Here is a 20857-nt window from a genome sequence, read left to right on the forward strand (position 1 = left end):
GTCTTCTTATGTAGTCCCTCCCTTCTAACGTGGCATAGTTTAATTTAGCACGAAGTTTAAGAAAGAAACAAGAACTTCCAAATCTTGTAGCCTTTTACATGCCATAGTAGTTGTGTTGTTATAGACCTTCTCATCGAAAGTAAACTGAGAAGTGTAAAGTTAATCATTGCAAAATTTACAAGTAACATTTTTTTGGTGCGACTAAAAAGAAAAGTGTGTCATACAGACTAGAATGAACACTTTGGCTGGAAACACATCAACCACTTTTGGCTCTAAGGTCACTCCTATTAATGTATCTCAAGTTCCAGGACTGAACACTCTTGTGTCAAGAATGGACCTTGGGCCTAACTCAACCGGACCTTGGGCCTAACTCAACCTCAAAAGCTAGCTCAAACCACTAGTACCATATCAAGAACGAACCTTGGGCCTAAATCAACCTCAAAAGCTAGATCAAACCACTAGCCCATTACCCAACCAATGTGGGACTTTAACCCACTCTAATAACCCCCTCACGCCCAGGCCCAACTGGCACTAGCGTATGGACTGGAAGCCCAAAATAGGGATGGACCTGACTCTGATACCATGTCAAGAATGAACCTTGGGCCTAACTCAACCTCAAAACCAATGTGGGACTTTTACCGACTCTAACACCCCCCTCACGCTCAGGCCCAACTGACACTAACATGTGAACTAGGAGCCCAAAATGGGGATGAACCTGGCTCTGATACCATGTCAAGAATGAACCTTGGGCCTAACTTAACCTCAAAAGCTATCTTAAGAGGGGAGGATTTCCCAAGTCCATATAAGCAAACTACGGGTCCATTCCCCAACCAATGTGGGACTTTACCCACTCTAACACCCCCCTCACGCCCAGTCCCAACTGGTACTGGCGCGTGGACCAAGAGCCTAAACGAGAATGGACCTGGCTCTAGCTCTGATACCATGTCAAGAATGGACCTTGGGCCTAACTCAACCTCAAAAGCTAGCTCAAACCACTAGTCCATTTCCCAACCAATGGGGGACTTTTACCCACCTTAACATCTTGGTATCTCACTGGCGCGCGTCGACTATGCACCATGGTGAATTAACCCTCCTCACACTCACACAAAAGCTAGTGAAATACTCACCGTCCTTGAAGGTTCTCTTCAAGTTAGTTTTGTAACTTCAAATCCTGAAAATCTCCTTATTACTAAGATCCTTTAAAAAGGCGATGTGTTTGTTTTTCCAATTGGCCTTGTTCACTACCAACGCAACGTGGGATATGGAAATGTTGTTGCTATTACTGCTTTGAGTAGCCAGAATCCTGGTGTTGTAAGCATTGCTAATGCAGTTTTCGTATCAGAACCAACTATAGAAACATATATTCTTGCCAAGGCTTTTCAAGTTGATGAAAGCGTAGTCTCTTTGATACAATCAAACCTTTAAGCAGCTATCAACTCTCAAACAGACCTATGTTGACAACATTTGTTTTCTGTGTGATGATAATTGGTGTGAGATGTTTATTTGTTTACTGTGTGATGATTTATTTGTTCTAGAGTTCTTATGTTGCATGTACTTCAATATATTCATTCTTGGCTTAATTTGTTGCATGTATATATTTCCTTTCTTCTGATGGACACTTTGTAATTACTCTAAGTATCAGTGACTTCGAGTCTTATAAGATCAAACAAGATTAAAGAAGAAAAAAGAAAAACGAAAAAGAAGAATGTATTCAGAAGAGGGATTCTTGCTGAATAAATTTTTTGTATATTAAGAGGTATTTATAGATGCAATCATACCAACTACTTCTAAACTTATCAGGTGCCAAAGTACTCGAACTGTTAACTACTATTCTACTGGTAACTAACTTTTTAAGCTACTATTCTTCAACAACATATTGAAAATATTCAGCACTTTCATGCAGGGATTCTAGCGTTTTAACACTCTGACCTTGAACGAGTTCGGGATGTCTTTGCTGAAGTTGCTCAAGTGTTTGAAGAAGAGAAATTACAGCTGTATAAGCTGCCATCAACTTCACAAGATATCGAAAGAGACACTAAGACAGACATGATAATAAGAAACTAAAAATAAGGAGGTAACACAAAGATTTTTACGTGAAATATCATTCACAAGATGAAAAGGATATCAATATAGAGAGATTTGAATTTAGTATTCACAAGTATTGTGATATAAAGTTTCTCAACTCTTTAACTATTTTTTCGCAAATATTATTCCCACGACTTGTTGTACAACATCTTTTAACTAATAAATTATTTGACTTGATCAGAAAAAGGAAAGACAGTCAGAGAAGTAGGTGTAACGTAATAATCCTGCAATCCATTTTACATTTGAATAATGCTTTGCTTTTATATATTCCCGTTCTTCTAATTGACCGTTTCTTCACTTAACTTAAAAGAATTATTATATCACACCTACTAGTCTGACTTTGTCTTTATTTAGTAAATCAAATGATTTAGTCATTAACACTAAGCAAAGATGTGAAAATACTTTGCTAAGACTCCATTGATGGAGCTAAGAAGAGGAGAGGAATCAAAACTACAACTACTTCAAAACTTGTTTGTTACAATCAGATTGTTGTGACTTATATAGGCAACAAAATATCTAATAACTACCTTTCTTCTAGAACACTCTATTTGACAGCTAATTGCCATTCACTAATCATTGTCTAACAACCTCTAACAACTTATACAGCTGACTTAGCAATACGCTCCTAACTAGTCAAATGCCTACTCTTATAAGTATTACACATCAATGGAACAGGTAGTCGTGTAAGTTCCAAAACACTCCCCCTCAAGCTGCAGGGTGCAGAACATTCAGCACACCAAGCTTGCTAAGTAAGTGGGCATGTTGAGCAAGACTTAGGCCCTTGGTAAGAAGATCAGTAAGTTGATCCATAGAGTGAACATGTAGGGCCTTAATCAATCCATCCTTGATTTTGTCCCTAATGAAATGACAGTCAATCTCAATGTGTTTGGTTCTCTCATGGAACATAGGGTTGTTGTCCAGTTGAATGGCTGAATTACTATCACTATAAAATAAAATTGGGAGGTTGATAGGGACCTTATGTTCCTAAAATAATCCAACCAGCCAAGTGAGTTCTGCAACTGCTGAAGCCATGCTTCTGTACTCAACTTCAGCAGAACACCTAGAAATAGTGTGTTGCTTCTTAGACTTTCATGATATGAGTGATTCACCAAAGTGAATAGCATAACCAGTAACTGATCTTCTGGTGTTTGGACAGGCAGCCCAATCAAAGTCACACCAGCAAGTCAAAGTATTACCAGGTTCAGCCTTTAACCAGACACCTTGGCCAAAAGAATTTTTTAGGTACCTGACTAACCTAGTAGCTGCTTCCCAGTGAGACTTCTTGGGATATTGCATGAATTGGCTGAGAGTCTGGACAACAAAGTTAATGTCTGGCCTTGTAATAGTGGCATACATAATCTTCCCAACAAGTCTTTGGTAAGAGAAAATATCAAACAACAGTTCATCACCTTGTGCACCTGTTGCGTGATCATACTTAATAGAGATGAGCCTGGCATTAGACTCTAAGGGAGTAATAGCAGGCTTAGCACCACTAAGACCTGTTTCAGGAAACAACTCTAGAATATACTTCCTTTTGTTCAGAATGATCTCTGATGTTGATCTTAAAACTTCAATACCCAAAAAATACTTGAGATCCCCCAAGTCTTTTATCTTAAACTTCTGATGCAACTTGATTTTGGTAGCATTGATCAAGGATCCACTGCTTCCAGTGATTAGTAAATCATCAACATAAACAAGAAATATAACAGTATCATTACCTTGATACAGGGTGAATAGGGAATAATAATGTGCACTTTGGGTAAAACCAGCATCAAGTAAGGCATGAGTAAGCTTAAGATTCCACTGTCTGGAGGCTTGCTTAAGACCATACAAGGATTTGATCAACTTGCACACCTTGTGCTCCCCCTGTCTTCTAAATCCTTCAGGTATTTTTATGTAAACTTCCTCCTCAAGATCCTCTTGGAGGAATGCATTATGCACATCCATTTGATGAAGATTCTAACCTTAAGATGCAGCTAGTGCAATCACACATCTGACTGTAACCATCTTAGCTACTGGTGAGAAGGTTTCATGATAGTCCAACCCTTCTTGCTGGCTATATCCTTTGGCCACTAACCTTGCTTTGAACCTCTCCACTTCACCATTTGCAAGATATTTGATCTTGTATATCCACTTGGAACCAACAGTATTCTTCCCTTTAGGTAGATCAACAATGACCCATGTGTTGTTAGCTTCTAAGACTTAAACCTCTGATTACATAGTTTCCACCCAACTTTCATCTATTACAGCCTGTTTATAGTGCTGAGGCTCAGTTAAAGTGGAGAATTTGGATAAATAGCATTGATAAGTAGGACTTAGATTTTTATAAGATAAGTTGTTGGCTAATGGATGTTTGTATCTCTGATTTCAAGAAGTATCAACATAATCATGCATCCACACTGGTGGTTTACTTGTTCGCGCAGGTCTACTGGAAAAGGGTTGAGGTAGGGAACAGTTATCTCGGCATATTTCTTTATGAGTGGTGCCAGGTGAAGCTGCACCAGGAACTTCAGCATCAGAAATGCCATCCTCCTCAGTTGGAGCTCCTTCAGTAACACTCTCAGTATTTGCTTCATGAAATATTTCTTCATCTGTAGGAATCAAGAAGTCAGTAATATTTTCTCCAAATAAGGAAGCTTGTGTATTTTGTGCTGGTGAGGAAGCAAAAGGAAATGTATCTTCATGAAACACATCTCTACTGACTAATAGTTTCTTTGAGGTGATATCCAGCAGTAAATACCCCTTCTGAGATTCTGAATATCCCACCAAGACTGCAGGTTTGGCCCTTTCTGTGAACTTATCACCTCTTGGAAGGATAGTGACATAGCACAAGCATCCAAATACCCTGAGATGTGACAACTTGGGATCCTTGGAAAACATCAACTGAAATGGGCTCTTACAACTTAGAATAGAAGATGGTAACCTCTTCAGTAGATATATTGTAGCCTTTACACATCGTCCCCAATACTTAATGGGCAAATGAGACTGAAACTTGAGGGCTCTAGCTATGTTTAATATGTGTTTGTGCTTCTTCTCCACAACTCCATTCTGTTAAGGAGTGTGAGGATAGCTGTTCTGATGTAGTATGCCCAGGGGAATGGAACAATGTCTTACATTAATAGTTGATAAATTCAGTGCCATCATCAGATCTAATGGTTTTTACTATTATGCCAAACCGAGTTTTAATCATGGAAACAAATGTCTTAATGGCCACTATGACCTCAGACTTTAACTACAACAGGTGCACCTAAGTGTATCTACTATGGTCATCTACCATAGTCAAGAAGTAATACTTGTTGTCAAAAGTAGAAATTTTATATGGACCCCACAAATCCATGTGTACAAGTTCAAAACATGTAGAGCATCTAGTAGTACTTAAAGGGAATGACAATCTTGTCTGTTTAGCTAGCGGACACACAGAACATTTATTCAACATGTTTTCATCACTGGGATTCTTCATAATGTCTAAACACTTGAGAACCTGAGCAGTAGGGTGTCCAAGTCTTTGGTGCGATAAGATGCAACTGGAAGTAGAGATTTCTGCAATAAATCCATTGGCTTTTGATCTTGAATGATTAGCACCTCTTGTCCAACCACCACCTTTAAGAATATATAGTCCACCCTCTTACCTACCAATCCCTTTCACCTTGCCATTAAAGAGGTCCAAAAGATACAAAAATTAGGATAAAAAGAAACAAAACATGAAAGTTCCTTGGTTACATTGGCAACAGATAGCAAATTGAGTTTGAAGTCTGGAACATTTAGAACATCTTTGAGCACATCATCTGCAAAAATGTGAGCTTCTCCAGTGTGTGAAATTATCACTTCATCACATGTTGGAAGGAGTAACTTATCCATATGCTTGGAGTCTAATCTGGTACCTTCTTTGAACAAGTGTCTATGTGCAGACACATGATATGTAGCACCTGAGTCTACAATCCAACTGTTAGAACATGCTTTGGACAAGAAACAAGTAGTAATACCTATCGTATTGACTTGTTTTGTATCTGTTGTGTCTTTGTTCAACATAGTCATAATCTAAGTGTATTATTCCTCAGTGAACGTGTGAGGCTTGGCCTTTGGTGTGTGAGTCACTTCATGACTAGAACTATCAGCATCAACTTGACCAGCTACCAGAGTTGAAGCCTGAGAAATATACCTGTGACCAGTGTTTACAAAGTTGTTTCCACCATTGTTTGTGGATAGGTTGTTACTGCCAGTATACTGTGATCTAAAATTAGAGTTGTAGCCTTTTTTTTTCCTGTTCTTCTAGTCATTTGGATCCCCTACCAACTTATAGCAAGTTTCCTTGGTATGACCCAATAGATGGCAATAATCACACTTTCTGCCTCTATAGTTAGAGTTTCTTTGTCCAAAACTATAATTTTGATTCACTTGCATAGAAAGTAGTTCTGATCTATCATTCACAGTTATCATACATGCTGAATATTGGATTTCATCCTCTATGAGCATAGCATAAGCTTGACTGAGAGTAGGAGTCACTTCTTTGAGCAATATCTATCTTCTAGCTTGGTTATAGGACTCATTCAGGCCACTTAAAAACTATAAAAGTCTAAGTTGACACATATGATCTGAGTATTCTCTAGATGTAGGGCAAGCACAACTAGGATTTGGCACTAGTAGATCATACACACTCCATAAACTCTTCAATTTGGTAAAATAGGCTGAGATTGAATCTGTACCTTAAGAGTGCATATTAATTTCACGATGCAACTAGTATAGACACATACAATTCACCTTGTCATACCTCTCCTTTAAATCCTCCCAAACTGCACAAGCATTTGTGGCATAAACAATGTCAGATAACAGACTCTCACTCACAGTGTTCATTATCCAGGAAAGCATGTCACAACCCGAATCGGGGCCCTGGCCATGACGAGCATTCCCGAACCCGAAGGCCCAGAACGCCCTCTATCTATCTGGTAATTATGAACATAATTCATATGATCAAAGTAATATGAAATAGACACAATAATAAGGAAACATGGTCAATAATTTAAAACAGTTAAAGGCCTGAAAACATGCCTAACAATATTTAATAAACATTTGCAACAGTTTGCGAAATCTCTACTGACATACTATCTGAATAACTAGGACAAGGCCCCCAGCAGACCAAAAGCCATACTGAAATAAATACCTAAATGACTAGGCCTTCCAAAGCAAAGAAGGCTCACCAACTGAACTTTGATACAACCCTGTCTGTAGACTCTACTGAGGATCTGAACCCCTAGACTGCACCTCAGTACCTGGGAGGAAGGGGGTCAGCACAATTGTACTGGCATGCGAAGCAATCCAAAATAGAGTAATTGAACACACACACACAAATATATATATATATATATATATATAATACGTGAGAGCAAATATTACTCAAACGTTATGCGAAAAACAGTTTCTAAAAAACACATGGGCACCTTCTGAAAACATGTAACCTGTCTGTAAATCTCAAACTCTGATCTGTGTATTACTTCTGAGTTAGGTGGTATCCCCTACAAGTTTGATATTCCACGGGCGATATGGAATCCGCCATTGACTCGGCGGGGAAGCCTCCAACCCGAGTATGCCGCAAGGATTGGAGTTCCTAAATTTGATACGCCATACGATGCTTAAGTCAGTGTATAATAATATACCTGGGTCGGCAATCCACGGTTTTAGGCAATGAGTTGCTTGAACTCAAGCCCTCTTCAGGGAACCACCTAACATCTCTGTATGCTCATTTTTAACCTTTTCTGTACATACAACATTCTGAATGTCTAAAATCATGATAGTCTGAAATGTCTATTAGTATGAGTCTGATATGACATTGGTCTGAATTGGTATGATTTCTGAGCCATAATACATTAAGCTAAATCTTTTATTTAAAGCATAATTTAGACCACCAAAAACATGTAACTGATATAGAAGATTTCGTGTTTCGAAAGTCAAGTCAAAATCATGCAAAAACTTCATCAACATATGGTGGTCTAGTGCCTTTAGAAAATCCATGCACTCTTTCATTACATGCATTATGAACATTAAACATTCATGCTAGATTCCCTCTTTAATGATTTAAAACCACTTTAAAATCATAATAAGAGTTCAATCATTTCATATAGTGCTTTTCAGGGATGCATTGCAAAATAATTCATATGCTATGAGAAATCTGAAAAAATTCACTAAAGAGGGAATTCACCGAAAATCATAATCTCAACAAGAATTCATTCTTAAATACAAGGTTTCATACATTTATATTCTCAAATCACTTTGGGGAAGGTCAAAAGACCAAAACAATGATGTTAAAACATTTAATACATGAATATATACATAGATTCAAAAACCCCATTCTAAAATATGATTTTTTTATGCCCATGAGAATTTAGGAAAACCCCGCGTACCTCTATTTTGAAAAATAATGGGTGATTCTTGAAGCGTGTGGATTGGGGATTCCGAATCTCTAATCAATTTTGAAAACCCACGATTAAATCTTGATTTATTTGGGTTTTTAGTTTTAAACCCTTGGGAGTGTTCTTGAGAATTTTTAGATGAATATGAATGTAGTTTGGAGAATTGGGGACTGAATTTCGTGTTTATGGCTGAATAAGGGTGGGAAAAGGACCATTTTACCCCAAAAACGGAGTGTTTAAGTCACTTGAAACCATAAGATATGCGCCGCATATGATATCACATATATTTACATAGGCGCCGCATATTATATCGCCTATATTTGTATAGGCTCCGCATATGATATCGCCTATATTTACATAGGCTCCGCATATGATATCGCCTATATTTACATAGGCGCCGCATATACTTTCTAGTGGCCATATGCGATTGGTTAGGCGATGCATACTACTTTAAAAGGCCATAACTTCTTGCTCGGGTGTCAGATTTTAGCAAAATTTGTATCGTTGGAAAGTTAACTTGAAGACCGATCATTTGACACATAGTAGGTTCTATAATTCGAAATATACAAAGAGTTATAGTCGATGGAAGCTGACAAAAATTACAACATCCACTAAAACTTAATCAATCGAAATAGTTTCAACTCGTCCTTGAGTTGAAGGACCTCTATGGTCTAAATTCATGCTCAAATGGATTCACATACTACATAATTGATTAACATGCCAAATTAGCATAGGATTTAAGGATCTGGGATTATCAACGCATCAGATTCATGATTTTTATTCTAGCCCGAAATACAGGGTGTTACATTATCTTCCCCTTGGGATCATTCGTCTCCGAATGATGGATAGAATGTCAAAGTCTTAAGGGTATGGGATAACGCGGACATGATATGTTCCCTAAGAAAGAATACATTGATCGAAAACATGACTATAAGATTTGAGTTACTGATATTTTAAATGCTTATGCCGGACATGCATATCCGAGGCATGGAATACACAACTAAAGCTACTCATAGGCTGAATTCTCATAATGAATCATGAATATTTGATGCATGGATCTGTGACCGATTTGTTCTCATGAATGCAGGACTGAATACACTGATAAGCTGAACTTTTCTATTGAACATGCATTTCTAATGCATTCATATCTGACTGAACTAACGTATGAACGTATGGCTAAATACGCAATAATAACTGATGTGAAACTTGTAATAAGAATCTATGCATATAACTGAATGGGGTATCTCCCCCTTGATACCCCATGTACCTCTATGAATGCTCAATTCACTAAGGTACTCGGAAAACTGAGGCGATGCACAGGGCACCTACGAATTGAATCATAACTAAACATTTGGAATCTGAATTTAATGCATGATGCATAAAATAGGCTATACTTGTAACTACTGGTATACTCTATCTTGGAATAGTAGCATGTCTGAGATTTTGAGTAGCATGAATAAGTGCAAAGACGAGAAAACAAGTCATGCGAATCTAACTGCTAAATTAACTTATTGACCATATAGACTGAATTATACTACACCCTCATACTTAACTGGAGTATCTATTCATCACAATTATCTAAAGAAATTCTAGCAGTAATAGGGAGCCATAAATCTTAGGTATGGATTAAACAAGACATCCAACTGAGGAATCACCACATTGAAACTACTCTACAGTCTAGATCATAGGCATATAACTCCTGCATTAGGATAGAATTACCAGGCCTTTGGGATTACAACTTCTTACTTTCAAGCTTAGCACACTTCTCGAATATCACTTAACTATACTATTCTCCTTAAATATCATATTTATTTAACTCAGCTTAAAATTCTCATATAAGCATTGACAAATCTTTCTACTAATGTCGGAAATAACTTAATCCCTTCTCCGTGATCAAGCCTAACTCTAAGTCACAAAAATACAACATGCTAAACCATGCTATTATTCTAAACCATATGATGCAATCTTCTATATCTCCTTTAAAGATCACATCCTAAGTATAACATGCCTTACCACTTCAATGACTACTCTGAACTCTTACTATGAAGTCGCTAGCGCATATAGCATTCCTTTACAACAATCTCAACATGTCATTCAAGCCTATCTTTATAACCACATATAAACTTCAAAGCAAACACTCATAAAGGCATACTTCACATATTCTCTAAAACACTATCAATATCACTCCCACGAGCTACCCCAAGAACATATACATACAAAATTCCACTAACCATCACATAAATAAAAACTTGGCCCCAAATCTTACTTCATACTTATGGCCTTATCTAACAAGCGTACTATGATCTTCCATCAACAAGGAATAATTACTCACCACCACTATCATCGCATAAGGAGGAGTCACAAAAAGGTTAGAACATAAGATCTGGAGGCATGGAATGATACTATATGAAGCTTGACACTCATCTAAAGCCTGAGGAATAGCAAAACAACAACAGAGACTCACCAAATCGCTCTGAATTTAGGGTATTCATGGCTATAAGTTGAATCTCACCAATTATTTAGCATAAGACATGAGTTATGGAAATGGAGCACATTATAAAGCATGAGTACAAGACTCTCTATCATATGTATGAACATGAACTGATCATGGAACTAAATCGTAAAGCATGAGTAGGTATTCGGATCACTGAGAAATACTGAGATAGGAATGGGTTGAGATTCACCCTTACTTTTTGATGTTATATATCATCATGACATCACTACAAGAATCTGATATTCTTACTTGGTTATTTGTTTAGTGTCACGACCCGAACCGGGGCCATGGCCGTGATGAGTATCTCAAACCATGAAGGCCCAAAACGCTCCTATCTGTCTGGTAATCATGCATATAATTCAAATGATAAAGAGATACAGAAGATAATAACATTATGGAAAACATGGTCAAGAGTCATATGAAAGCAATAATAGGGAATAATGTCCCAAAATCTTAAATCAACACCTCTATAACGTCTGCGAAATCTCTACTACATGACTGAAATAAATGTCTATCTGAAAATTGGGACAAGGCCCCCAGTAGACCCAAAACTAATAAGTGATAAATGACACTGCCAGATAATCAGGCCTTCCGAAATATAGAAGGCTCACCAAGTGACTCTGCAAATCTGTCTGAGGAATCTACTGATTTCTGGACCCCTAGACTGTACCTTCAAACCTGGGAGGAAGGGGGTCAATACAAAAGCACTGGTACGTAGAGATATCAAAGTAAAACATAATATTTTTATAAAATATAGTTGAGAGCCATTATAAAGCAGTTTCATATCAAGTCATTTGAAAACACATGGGCATAATGTAATTATTTTCAACAACAATGTAATGCAGCTGAGCTAGGTGGAATACCCTACATATCAAATTTACACCAACTATCAAACTTCGGTTGCCGTCGAGATTAGAGTATACGTGAGGGGAAGACACACAAGATCACACAGCAGGGTGTCTTGATCCAATGGTAGTGCACAAGATCACAAAGAAGGGCTCCTAACCATAGTCCCAATTTGGGAATGACACAGAGTCAGGTACGCAAGATCACAAAGCAGAGTACCAAATTCCCATGTCGGCAAACACGGTTTCTAGAGATGAGCCCTTAAACTCAAACGCCTTCTTCGGGCATCCACCCATCTCATGTAAAATCAATGCATTCAAATTTCATCTGATTCAATCATATATCTTATTTGTAGGGTATCGTCATACCCGACTTGCAAGTCATCAATATCATATCAACATATGCATAATCATGTAAAAATCAAGATGTTTTCATCATTTACAAGTAGTGGACAATAATTATTTCAAATTCATGCTCTCTTTTGTAGGTCACAATATAATATGAGGTATCGAAACATTATCATGGGAATTTAAAAGCAATTTATCATTCATATTTATCAAACTTTCATGGAAAATCTCAAAATCACATATGCATGGTTTCAACCACTGAAGTATATAGGCAAACAATTCCCATGACCTAAAAAATGACTTAGAAATCATAATAAGATCAAGTTATTAGTATTTTATTGAAAACCCCCATTTAAAAGCATGCATGTTCATAAAACTACGCCCATGATATTTTTGGATAACCCCTAGTACCTCGATTACTACGAATATTAGACGCTTCTTGAAGCCTACGTTGAGAAGATTCCAAATATGCAATTAGTTTCTAAAACCCCCGGTTGAATCTTGACTTGCTTGGATTTTTATTTTGAAACCCTAAGGAGAATCGTTGAGCACTTTTGATGAAAGAAGGTATATTTTGGGGTCCTTGGAACTGAACTTCGTGTTTTAGATCTAAGTAAGGGTGGAAAAGGACCATTTTGCCCCAAAAACGGAGTGTTTAAGTCACTTGAAACCTTTACATAGGCGCCGCGCATTCCATCGCCTATGTTTACATAGGATCCGCCTAGGCTATTGCCTATGTTTACATAGGGTCCGCCTAGGCTATATCCTATGTTTACATAGGCGCCGCCTAAGCTATCGTCTATGCTTTCTAGTGGCCATGGGTGATTGGTTAGGCGACGCATATCACTTTGAAAGGCCATAACTTCTTACTCGGGTGCCGGATTTTAGTAAAATTGGTATCGTTGGAAAGTTAACTCGGAAACCTATCATTTTGCACATAGCAGCCTTTCTAATTCGACATATACAAAGAGTCTTGGTTGATAGAAGTTGACACAAATTATAATGTCCACTTAAACTTAATTGGTCGAAGTAGTTTTCAACTCGTCCTTGAGTTAGACAACCCCTATGGTCTAAATTCAAGCTTGAATGGATTCACATGCTACACAAATAATTAACATGCCATATTGGCGTAGGATTTATGGCTTCGGGATTTATCAACACATCGGAATCATGGTCTATATTATAGCCCAAAATGTGGGGCGTTACATTATCCCCCCATAGGATCATTCGTCCCTGAATGACGATGCGGGACACAGACAGACACGATTTCAAGCATAATAAAGGACTAGGAAAGATAAAATAGGAATAGTATCTTCTGTCTCCTCCTCCATCAAAGAAAACAAATTGGGATATCTATTTCTCATGTCCTCTTCTAACTCCCAAGTTGCTTCTTCGACTTTCTAATTCCTCCACAGTACCTTTACTAAGGCTATCTCGTTGCTCCTCAGCTTTCAAACTAGGCGATCTAAAATTTCAATGGGTTCTTCTTCATAAGACAAGGAATCTGTCACTTTGATACCCTCTACTGGCAATACCAGAAAATGATCTCCAATGCATTTCTTCAACATGGATACATAGTATACCGGATGAATGGAACCCAAACTTGAAGGCAATTCTAGCTCATAAGCAACTGTACCAATCTTTCTCAGAATCTGATATGACCCTATATAGAGAGAGCTTAATTTACATGTTTTTCCAAACCGTATAACTCCTTTCATAGGAGAAACCTTGAGAAACACCCAATCACCAACTTCAAACTCTAGTTCTCTTCTCCAAACTTCGGCATAGGACTTCTGATGACTCTGAGCAGTCTTGAGTCGTTCTCTAATGATCTTCACTTTCTCCATCGCCTGATAAACAAGATCAGGCCCATACAACTGAGTCTCACCCACTTCATAACATCCTATCAGAGACCTACATCTCCTCCTATACAAAGCCTAAAAAGGATCCATCTTGATGCTGGCATGGTAACTATTATTGTAAGCAAATTCAACCAGTGGCAGATGATCTACCCAACTACCTTTAAAATCAATAATGAATGCCCTCAACATATCCTCAAGGGTCTGAATGGTACGCTCAGCTTGACCATCCTTCTGAGGGTGGAAAGCTGTGCTCAAATTCACTTGTGTACCTAAAACCTTCTAAAAAGATCTCCAGAACTAAGATGAAAACTGTGTACCTCTATCGAATATAATGGACACTGGTGCACCATACAACCGAACTATCTCCACAATGTAAATCTTAGCATAACCCTCTCCCGAATAATTAGTCCTCACAGGCAAAAAGTGGGTTGACTTTGTCAACTGATCTACAATCACCCATATAGAATCATACTGATTTTGGGATCTCGGAAGTCCTGTAATAAAGTCCATGTTTATCATCTCCTACTTCCATAAAGGCAGGGCTATCTCTTGGGAAGTACCACCTGTCCTCATGTGTTCTACCTTCACTTGTTGACAGTTTAAACACTTGGACACAAAATCAGCTACATCACGTTTCATGTTATTCCACCAATACAAGGTTTTCAGATCATGGTACATCTTAGTAGAGCCTGGGTGAACGACATACCTCAAAGTGTACGCCTCATCAAGGATTCTTTTCCGCAGTCCATCAACATTCAAAACACACAACCTATCCTGAAATCTCATAATACCATCACCACCAATTTCAAACGACATAACCTTTTGTTGACCCACATCTTTCTTGATTTGCATCAAGATGGGATCTTCAACCTGCTTTTCCTTAACTTCAGCACAAAGGGATGACTTAGCTAACTCATGAACAATCACCCCTCCATCTTCGAAATCTAAGAGTTGTACTCCCAAATTTGCAAGAAGGTGAATATCCTTCACCATCTCTTCCTTCCCTTTTTCAACATGAGAAAGGCTGCCCATAGACAACCTGCTGAGGGCGTCGGCTACAATATTTGCCTTTCCCAGATGGTAATGTAGACTCATATCATAGTCTTTCAAAAGCTCTATCCAACGCCTCTGCCTGAGGTTCAATTCTTTCTGTGAGAAAACATACTGCAAACTCTTATGGTCAGTAAAAATATCAACATGCACTCCATAGAGATAGTGCCTACAGATTCTAAGTGCAAACACCACAGCTGCTAACTCCAAGTCATGAGTAGGGTAATTGCGATCATGCACCTTTAACGACCTAGATGCATAAGCTATCACCTTACTACGCTGCATCAATACACAACCAAGTCCCACACGGGACACATCAAATAAACCATAAAATCATCTATACCCTCGGGAAGGGTCAAAACAGGAGCAGTAGTCAGCTTGTCCTTCAACTTCTCAAAACTATTTTCACACAAGTCATACCACACAAACTTCATCTTTTTTTGAGTCAGTGTAGTAAACGGAGCAGCTATGGAAGAAAAACTCTCTATAAACCTTCTGTAATACCCCACCAAACCCAAAAAGCTCCAAATATCGGTTGGAGTCGTGGGTCTGGGCCATTTTCTCACTGCTTCAACTTTATGGGGATCCACTCTTATCCTGTCACTGGACATAATATGCCCCAAGAAGGAAATAACATCTAACCAGAATTCACACTTAGAAAATTTGGCATACAGCTGATGATCCTTAAGGGTCTGAAGAATAATTCAGAGGTGATTGGCGTGATCCTCTTTACTCTTAGAATAGATCAGAATATCATCAATAAATACAATGACAAACAAGTCAAGAAACTGACAGAACACTCTATTCATAAGATCCATGAAGGCTGTAGGGGTGTTAGTCAACCCGAAGGACATGACTAGAAATTCGTAGTGACCATATCGGATTCGGAAAGATGTTTTAGGTATGTCTGACTCCCTAACTTTCAACTGATGATAACCCGAATGAAGGTCTATTTTTGAAAAACACTTGTCACCCTGAAGCTGTTCAAAAAGGTCGTCAATCCAAGGAAGGGGATATTTATTTTTAATCGTGACCTTATTCAACTGATGATAGTCTATGCACATATGAAGGGAACCATCTTTCTTTCGCACGAAAAGTACAGGTGCACCCCAAGGGGACACACTGGGGCATATAAAAAACTTATCTAGGAGATTTGCTAACTGTTCTTTCAACTCTTTTAGTTCTGCAGGAGCCATTCTATATGGCGGAATGGAAATAGAACGAGTGTCTGGCAACACATTAATAGCAAACTCAATCTCCCTATCAGGTGGTATTCCTGGGAGATCATTTGGAAAGACTTCTGGGAATTCTTTTACTACGGAAACAGATTGAAGAGAAAGACTCTCATCATTGGAGTCCTTAACTCGGATAAGGTGGTACAAACAACCTTTAGAAATAAGTTTGTGGGCTCTAAGATAGGATATAAAATGCTCTCTGGATGATAAAGAATATCCTTCCCACTCTATCACTGGTTCCTTCGGGAAAGAAAAAGTAACCCTTCAAGTCCTACAATCTAATGTGGCATAGCACAAATAGAGCCAATCCATTCCTAAGATAGCATCAAAAGCAACCATATCTAACTCTACGAGATCTGCCAGCGTATCCTGGCTACTAACAGTCACAACACAACCCCTGTACACCCTCTTAGCAATAATAGAATCCCTCACCGGGGTGGAAACAGAAAAGGGTTAAAAAATCACACTAGGCTCAAACCCAAAACCAACAGCCACATAAGGGGTCATATAGGATAAAGTAGACCCAGGATAAAGTAACACATAAACATCACAGGAAAAGATTTATAATGTACCGGTAACAACATCTGGGGGAACTTCTGCCTCCTGGCAGTTGGTCAAAGCATATAACCGGTTGTGATTGTTCCCGGCAGCTGAAGGAGCACCCTTATGAGGAGGAGCTGTGAACGTGGCTTGGGGCTTAGTTCCCCACGCATTTCCTCCAGTAGAAGGGCAATATTTCTGAAAGTGACCCACCTTGCCACAAGTATAACAATTCCTCCCCTCAAAATAATACCTCCCTGAGTGATTCTTCCCACAAGTGTCGCACCGTGGATGAGTATGATGCTGTTGGGCCACACTGTCCTGTGACTGAGTATCTGGGGCTCTGAATCCATGAGGAGTCTGAAAACTCTGCGATCGTCTGTCTATTGGTGGTCTGGGCGCTGGGGTGCTGGCAGCTGACTGTGCATTACTCTAAGACTTCTTATTTTGCCATCTATTTCCCCAGTTGCCGCTCTATGGTTGGCTGTGATTTTGATTCATGATTCTGGCTCTCTTTGCTTGCCTGTCTTTCTCTCTTGCTTCTGAAATTTTCTTTTCCTTCTCTTCTATTTGCTGCATATGAATGGTCAGCCGAGCAAAGTCTAGCTCCTTATTCAACACTGCCCCCTGTCACTCAAGCACCAGGTTATCAGAAAGGCCGGATGTAAATTTCCTTATCTGGGCTCTCATATTACTAGTCAACTCTGGGGCCTGGCGGGCTAGTTTATTAAACTTCAAAGTGTACTCCTGGACACTCATACTTCCCTGCTTCAGATTCATAAACTCTTCCGCTTTAACCTCCCTCAACTCCAGAGGAAAGAATCGATCAAGGAAAGCTTCCACAAATTTTCCCCAAACTGTGGGCTCAGTACTCTCACCTTTTGACTCCTCCCAGTCGCCATACCACTGATTCACAACATCCTTGAGCTGATAAGTTGCTAGATCCACCCCTTCAACCTCATCTACATGTATTACCTTAAAGAGTTTTTCCATCTCATCCACGAACTCCTGTGGATCTTCCTCCACCTTGGTGCCAGTGAACTTAGGTGGGTTCATCTTCATGAAATATCCGACCCCAGTAGCCTCAGACGTAATAGATGTAGACCCAACATCTTCCGATCATTGAGCCTGGTTAGCTACTAACTGTGTCAGCATATGAATAGACCGTCTGAATTCCGCATTTGAAATATCTCCCTGAGAAGTTGAGGGACTGTTGACATTAGTCCGCGGAGCCTGAGGTGGACTGGTTGGGACTAGAGGGACTCCCGGAGTAGGGACAAGTTTTGGAGTATAAGCTCTGTTACGAGTCCACATCCCATGGGTGGGGTGGACCTCATCTGCCTGAGCATTCTGATCGATGATACGACGTGGAGGCATGACTGTGTTTCTGAAATACAAGAGATCATTGAGTAGGGGACAGTTCAAACTCTGAAGCACGAACTAAATCACAAAGTAGGGAAACATTTCCTAAATGCCTAGCAGCCTCCTGCTTATAAGTGTGGCACGCTACATACCCATAAGCAGGACTCTACCCGACGCGATTTTACAGACACCCTAGGACCATGAACCGTGCTATGATACCAAGTTTTTCATGACCCGAACCAGGGCCCTGGCCGTGACGAGTATCCCGAACCATGAAGGCCCGAAATACCCCTATATTTCTGGTAATCATGCACATAATTCAAATGATAAAGAGATGCGGAAGGCAATAACATTATGGAAAACATGGTCAAGAGTCATATGAAAGCAATAATAGGGAATAATGTCCCAAAATCTCAAGTTAACACCTCTATAACGTCTGTGAAATCTCTACTACATGACTAAAACAAATGTCTAACTGAAAACTGAGACAAGGCCCCCAGTAGACCCAAAACTAATAAATGATAAATGACACTGCCAGATAATCAGGCCTTCCGAAATATAGAAGGCTCACCAAGTGACTCTGCAAATCTGTCCGAGGAATCTACTAATTTTCTGGACCCCTAGACTGCGCCTCCGAACCTGGGAGGAAGGGGGTCAATACAAAAGTACTAGTACGTAGAGATATCAAAACAAAACATAATATTTTTACAAAATATAGTTGAGAGCCGTTATAAAGCAGTTTCATATCAAGTCACTTGAAAACACATGGGCATAATGTATCTGTTTTCAACAACAATTTAATGCAGCTGAGCTAGGTGGAATACCCTACATATAACATTTACACCAACACCCTGTTGTGTGATCTTGTGTGTCTTGACCCAATGGTAGTGCACAAGATCACAAAATAGGCTCCCAACCATAGTCCTAATTTAGGAATGACACGAAGTCAGGTACGCAAGATTACAAAGCAGAGTACCAAATTCCCATGTCGGCAAACACGGTTTCTAGCGATGAGCCCTTAAACTCAAATGCCTTCTTCGGGCATCCACCTATCTCATGTAAAATCAATGCATTCAAATCTCATTTGATTCAATCACATATCTTATTTGTAGGGTATCGTCATACCCGACTAGAAAATCATCAATATCACATCAACATATGCATAATCATGTAAAAATCAAGATGTTTTCATCATTTACAAGTAGTGGAAAATAATTATTTCAAATTCATGCTCTCTTTTGTTGGTCATAATATAATATGGGGTATCGAAATATTATCATGGGAATTTGAAAGAAATTTATCATTCATGTTTATCAAACTTCCATGGAAAATCTCAAAATCACATATGCATGGTTTCAACCATTGAAGTATATGGGCAAACAATTCCCATGACCTAAAAAAATGACTTAGAAATCATAATAAGAGCAAGTATTTTATTGAAAACCCTCATTTAAAAGCATGCATGTTCATAAAACTACCCCCGGTTGAATCTTGAGTTGCTTGGGGTTTTTATTTTGAAACACTAAGGAGAATCCTTGAGCACTTTTGATGAAAGAAGGTGTATTTTGGGGTCCTTGGAACTGAATTTCGTGTTTTAGGGCTAAGTAAGGGTGGAAAAGGACCATTTTGCCCCAAAAATGAAGTGTTTAAGTCACTTGAAACCTTTACATAGGCGCCGCCCATTCCATCACCTATGTTTACATAGGCGCCGCCTAGGCTATCGCCTATGTTTACATAGGCATCGCCTAAGCTATCGCCTATGCTTTCCAATGGCCATGGGCGATTGGTTAGGCGACCCATATCACTTTGAAAGGCCATAACTTCTTGGTCGGGTGCCGGATTTTAGCAATATTGGTATCGTTGGAAAGCTAACTCGGAAACCTATCATTTTACACATAGTAGTCTTTCTAATTCGACATATACAAAGATTCATGGTCAATAGAAGTTGACACAAATTATAATGTCCACTTAAACTTAATCAGTCGAAGTAGTTTTCAACTCGTCCTTGAGTTAGATGACCCCTATGGTCTAAATTCAAGCTTGAATGGATTCATATGCTACATAAATAATTAACATGCCGTATTGGCATAGGATTTATGGCTTCGGGATTCATCAACACATCAGAATCATGGTCTATATTGTAGCCCGAAATGCGGGGCGTTACATTTAGTCATCTCCCCCTTAGCTTCAAGCCATCATCTTAAGTTTTTGGAGATACCTTACTACACTCTAGGTTTTGAAATATGACAATACACAAAATTAATAAAACTTAACCCAAAAGACCACATATGAGAGTGGAACACCCACTGCTAATACTACCTCCTAAGGCACACTCTATCATTCTGTAACCCTAATAGTCATCATCTATTACTCGAACACTTACTAACTTCAAATCTTCATAAGTATCCCCAAAGTTGAAGTGCACACCCTCTAGTGCCTCTACTCTTATTTCTATTAGCATGACTTTCAAGGACTCGAGCTTAGATTATAACACCTAACATGGGTATCACCAAGTCTTCAATGAGCCACTCTATTTCTATCATAGTCTACCAACATAACAACTTCAAACTTATTTTCCTCTACCATGAGAGTCAAGTTCATATCAAAAGGCTCAATGCTATCAATCAAAGGT

At 38.9% G+C, this 20857-nt stretch overlaps 1 protein-coding gene and 1 pseudogene across 1 annotated transcript; one reads left to right on the plus strand and one right to left on the minus strand.

Annotated features, from left to right (window-relative positions):
• Positions 1 to 232: 232 nt before the first annotated feature.
• LOC124887913 lies at positions 233 to 16420 on the plus strand (annotated as a pseudogene).
• A 464-nt stretch (positions 16421 to 16884) lies between these two features.
• Positions 16885 to 17765, minus strand: LOC124887914. The gene is made up of 3 exons (XM_047397847.1): positions 17742 to 17765; positions 17387 to 17490; positions 16885 to 17206 (listed from the first exon to the last, which is right to left on the minus strand). Exons 1-3 carry the CDS (start codon positions 17763 to 17765, stop codon positions 16885 to 16887), a joined length of 450 nt encoding a protein of 149 aa, XP_047253803.1.
• Positions 17766 to 20857: the final 3092 nt, after the last annotated feature.

The sequence above is a fragment of the Capsicum annuum genome, chromosome 10 (genome assembly GCF_002878395.1).
Source record: "Capsicum annuum cultivar UCD-10X-F1 chromosome 10, UCD10Xv1.1, whole genome shotgun sequence".
Lineage (NCBI taxonomy): Eukaryota > Viridiplantae > Streptophyta > Magnoliopsida > Solanales > Solanaceae > Capsicum > Capsicum annuum.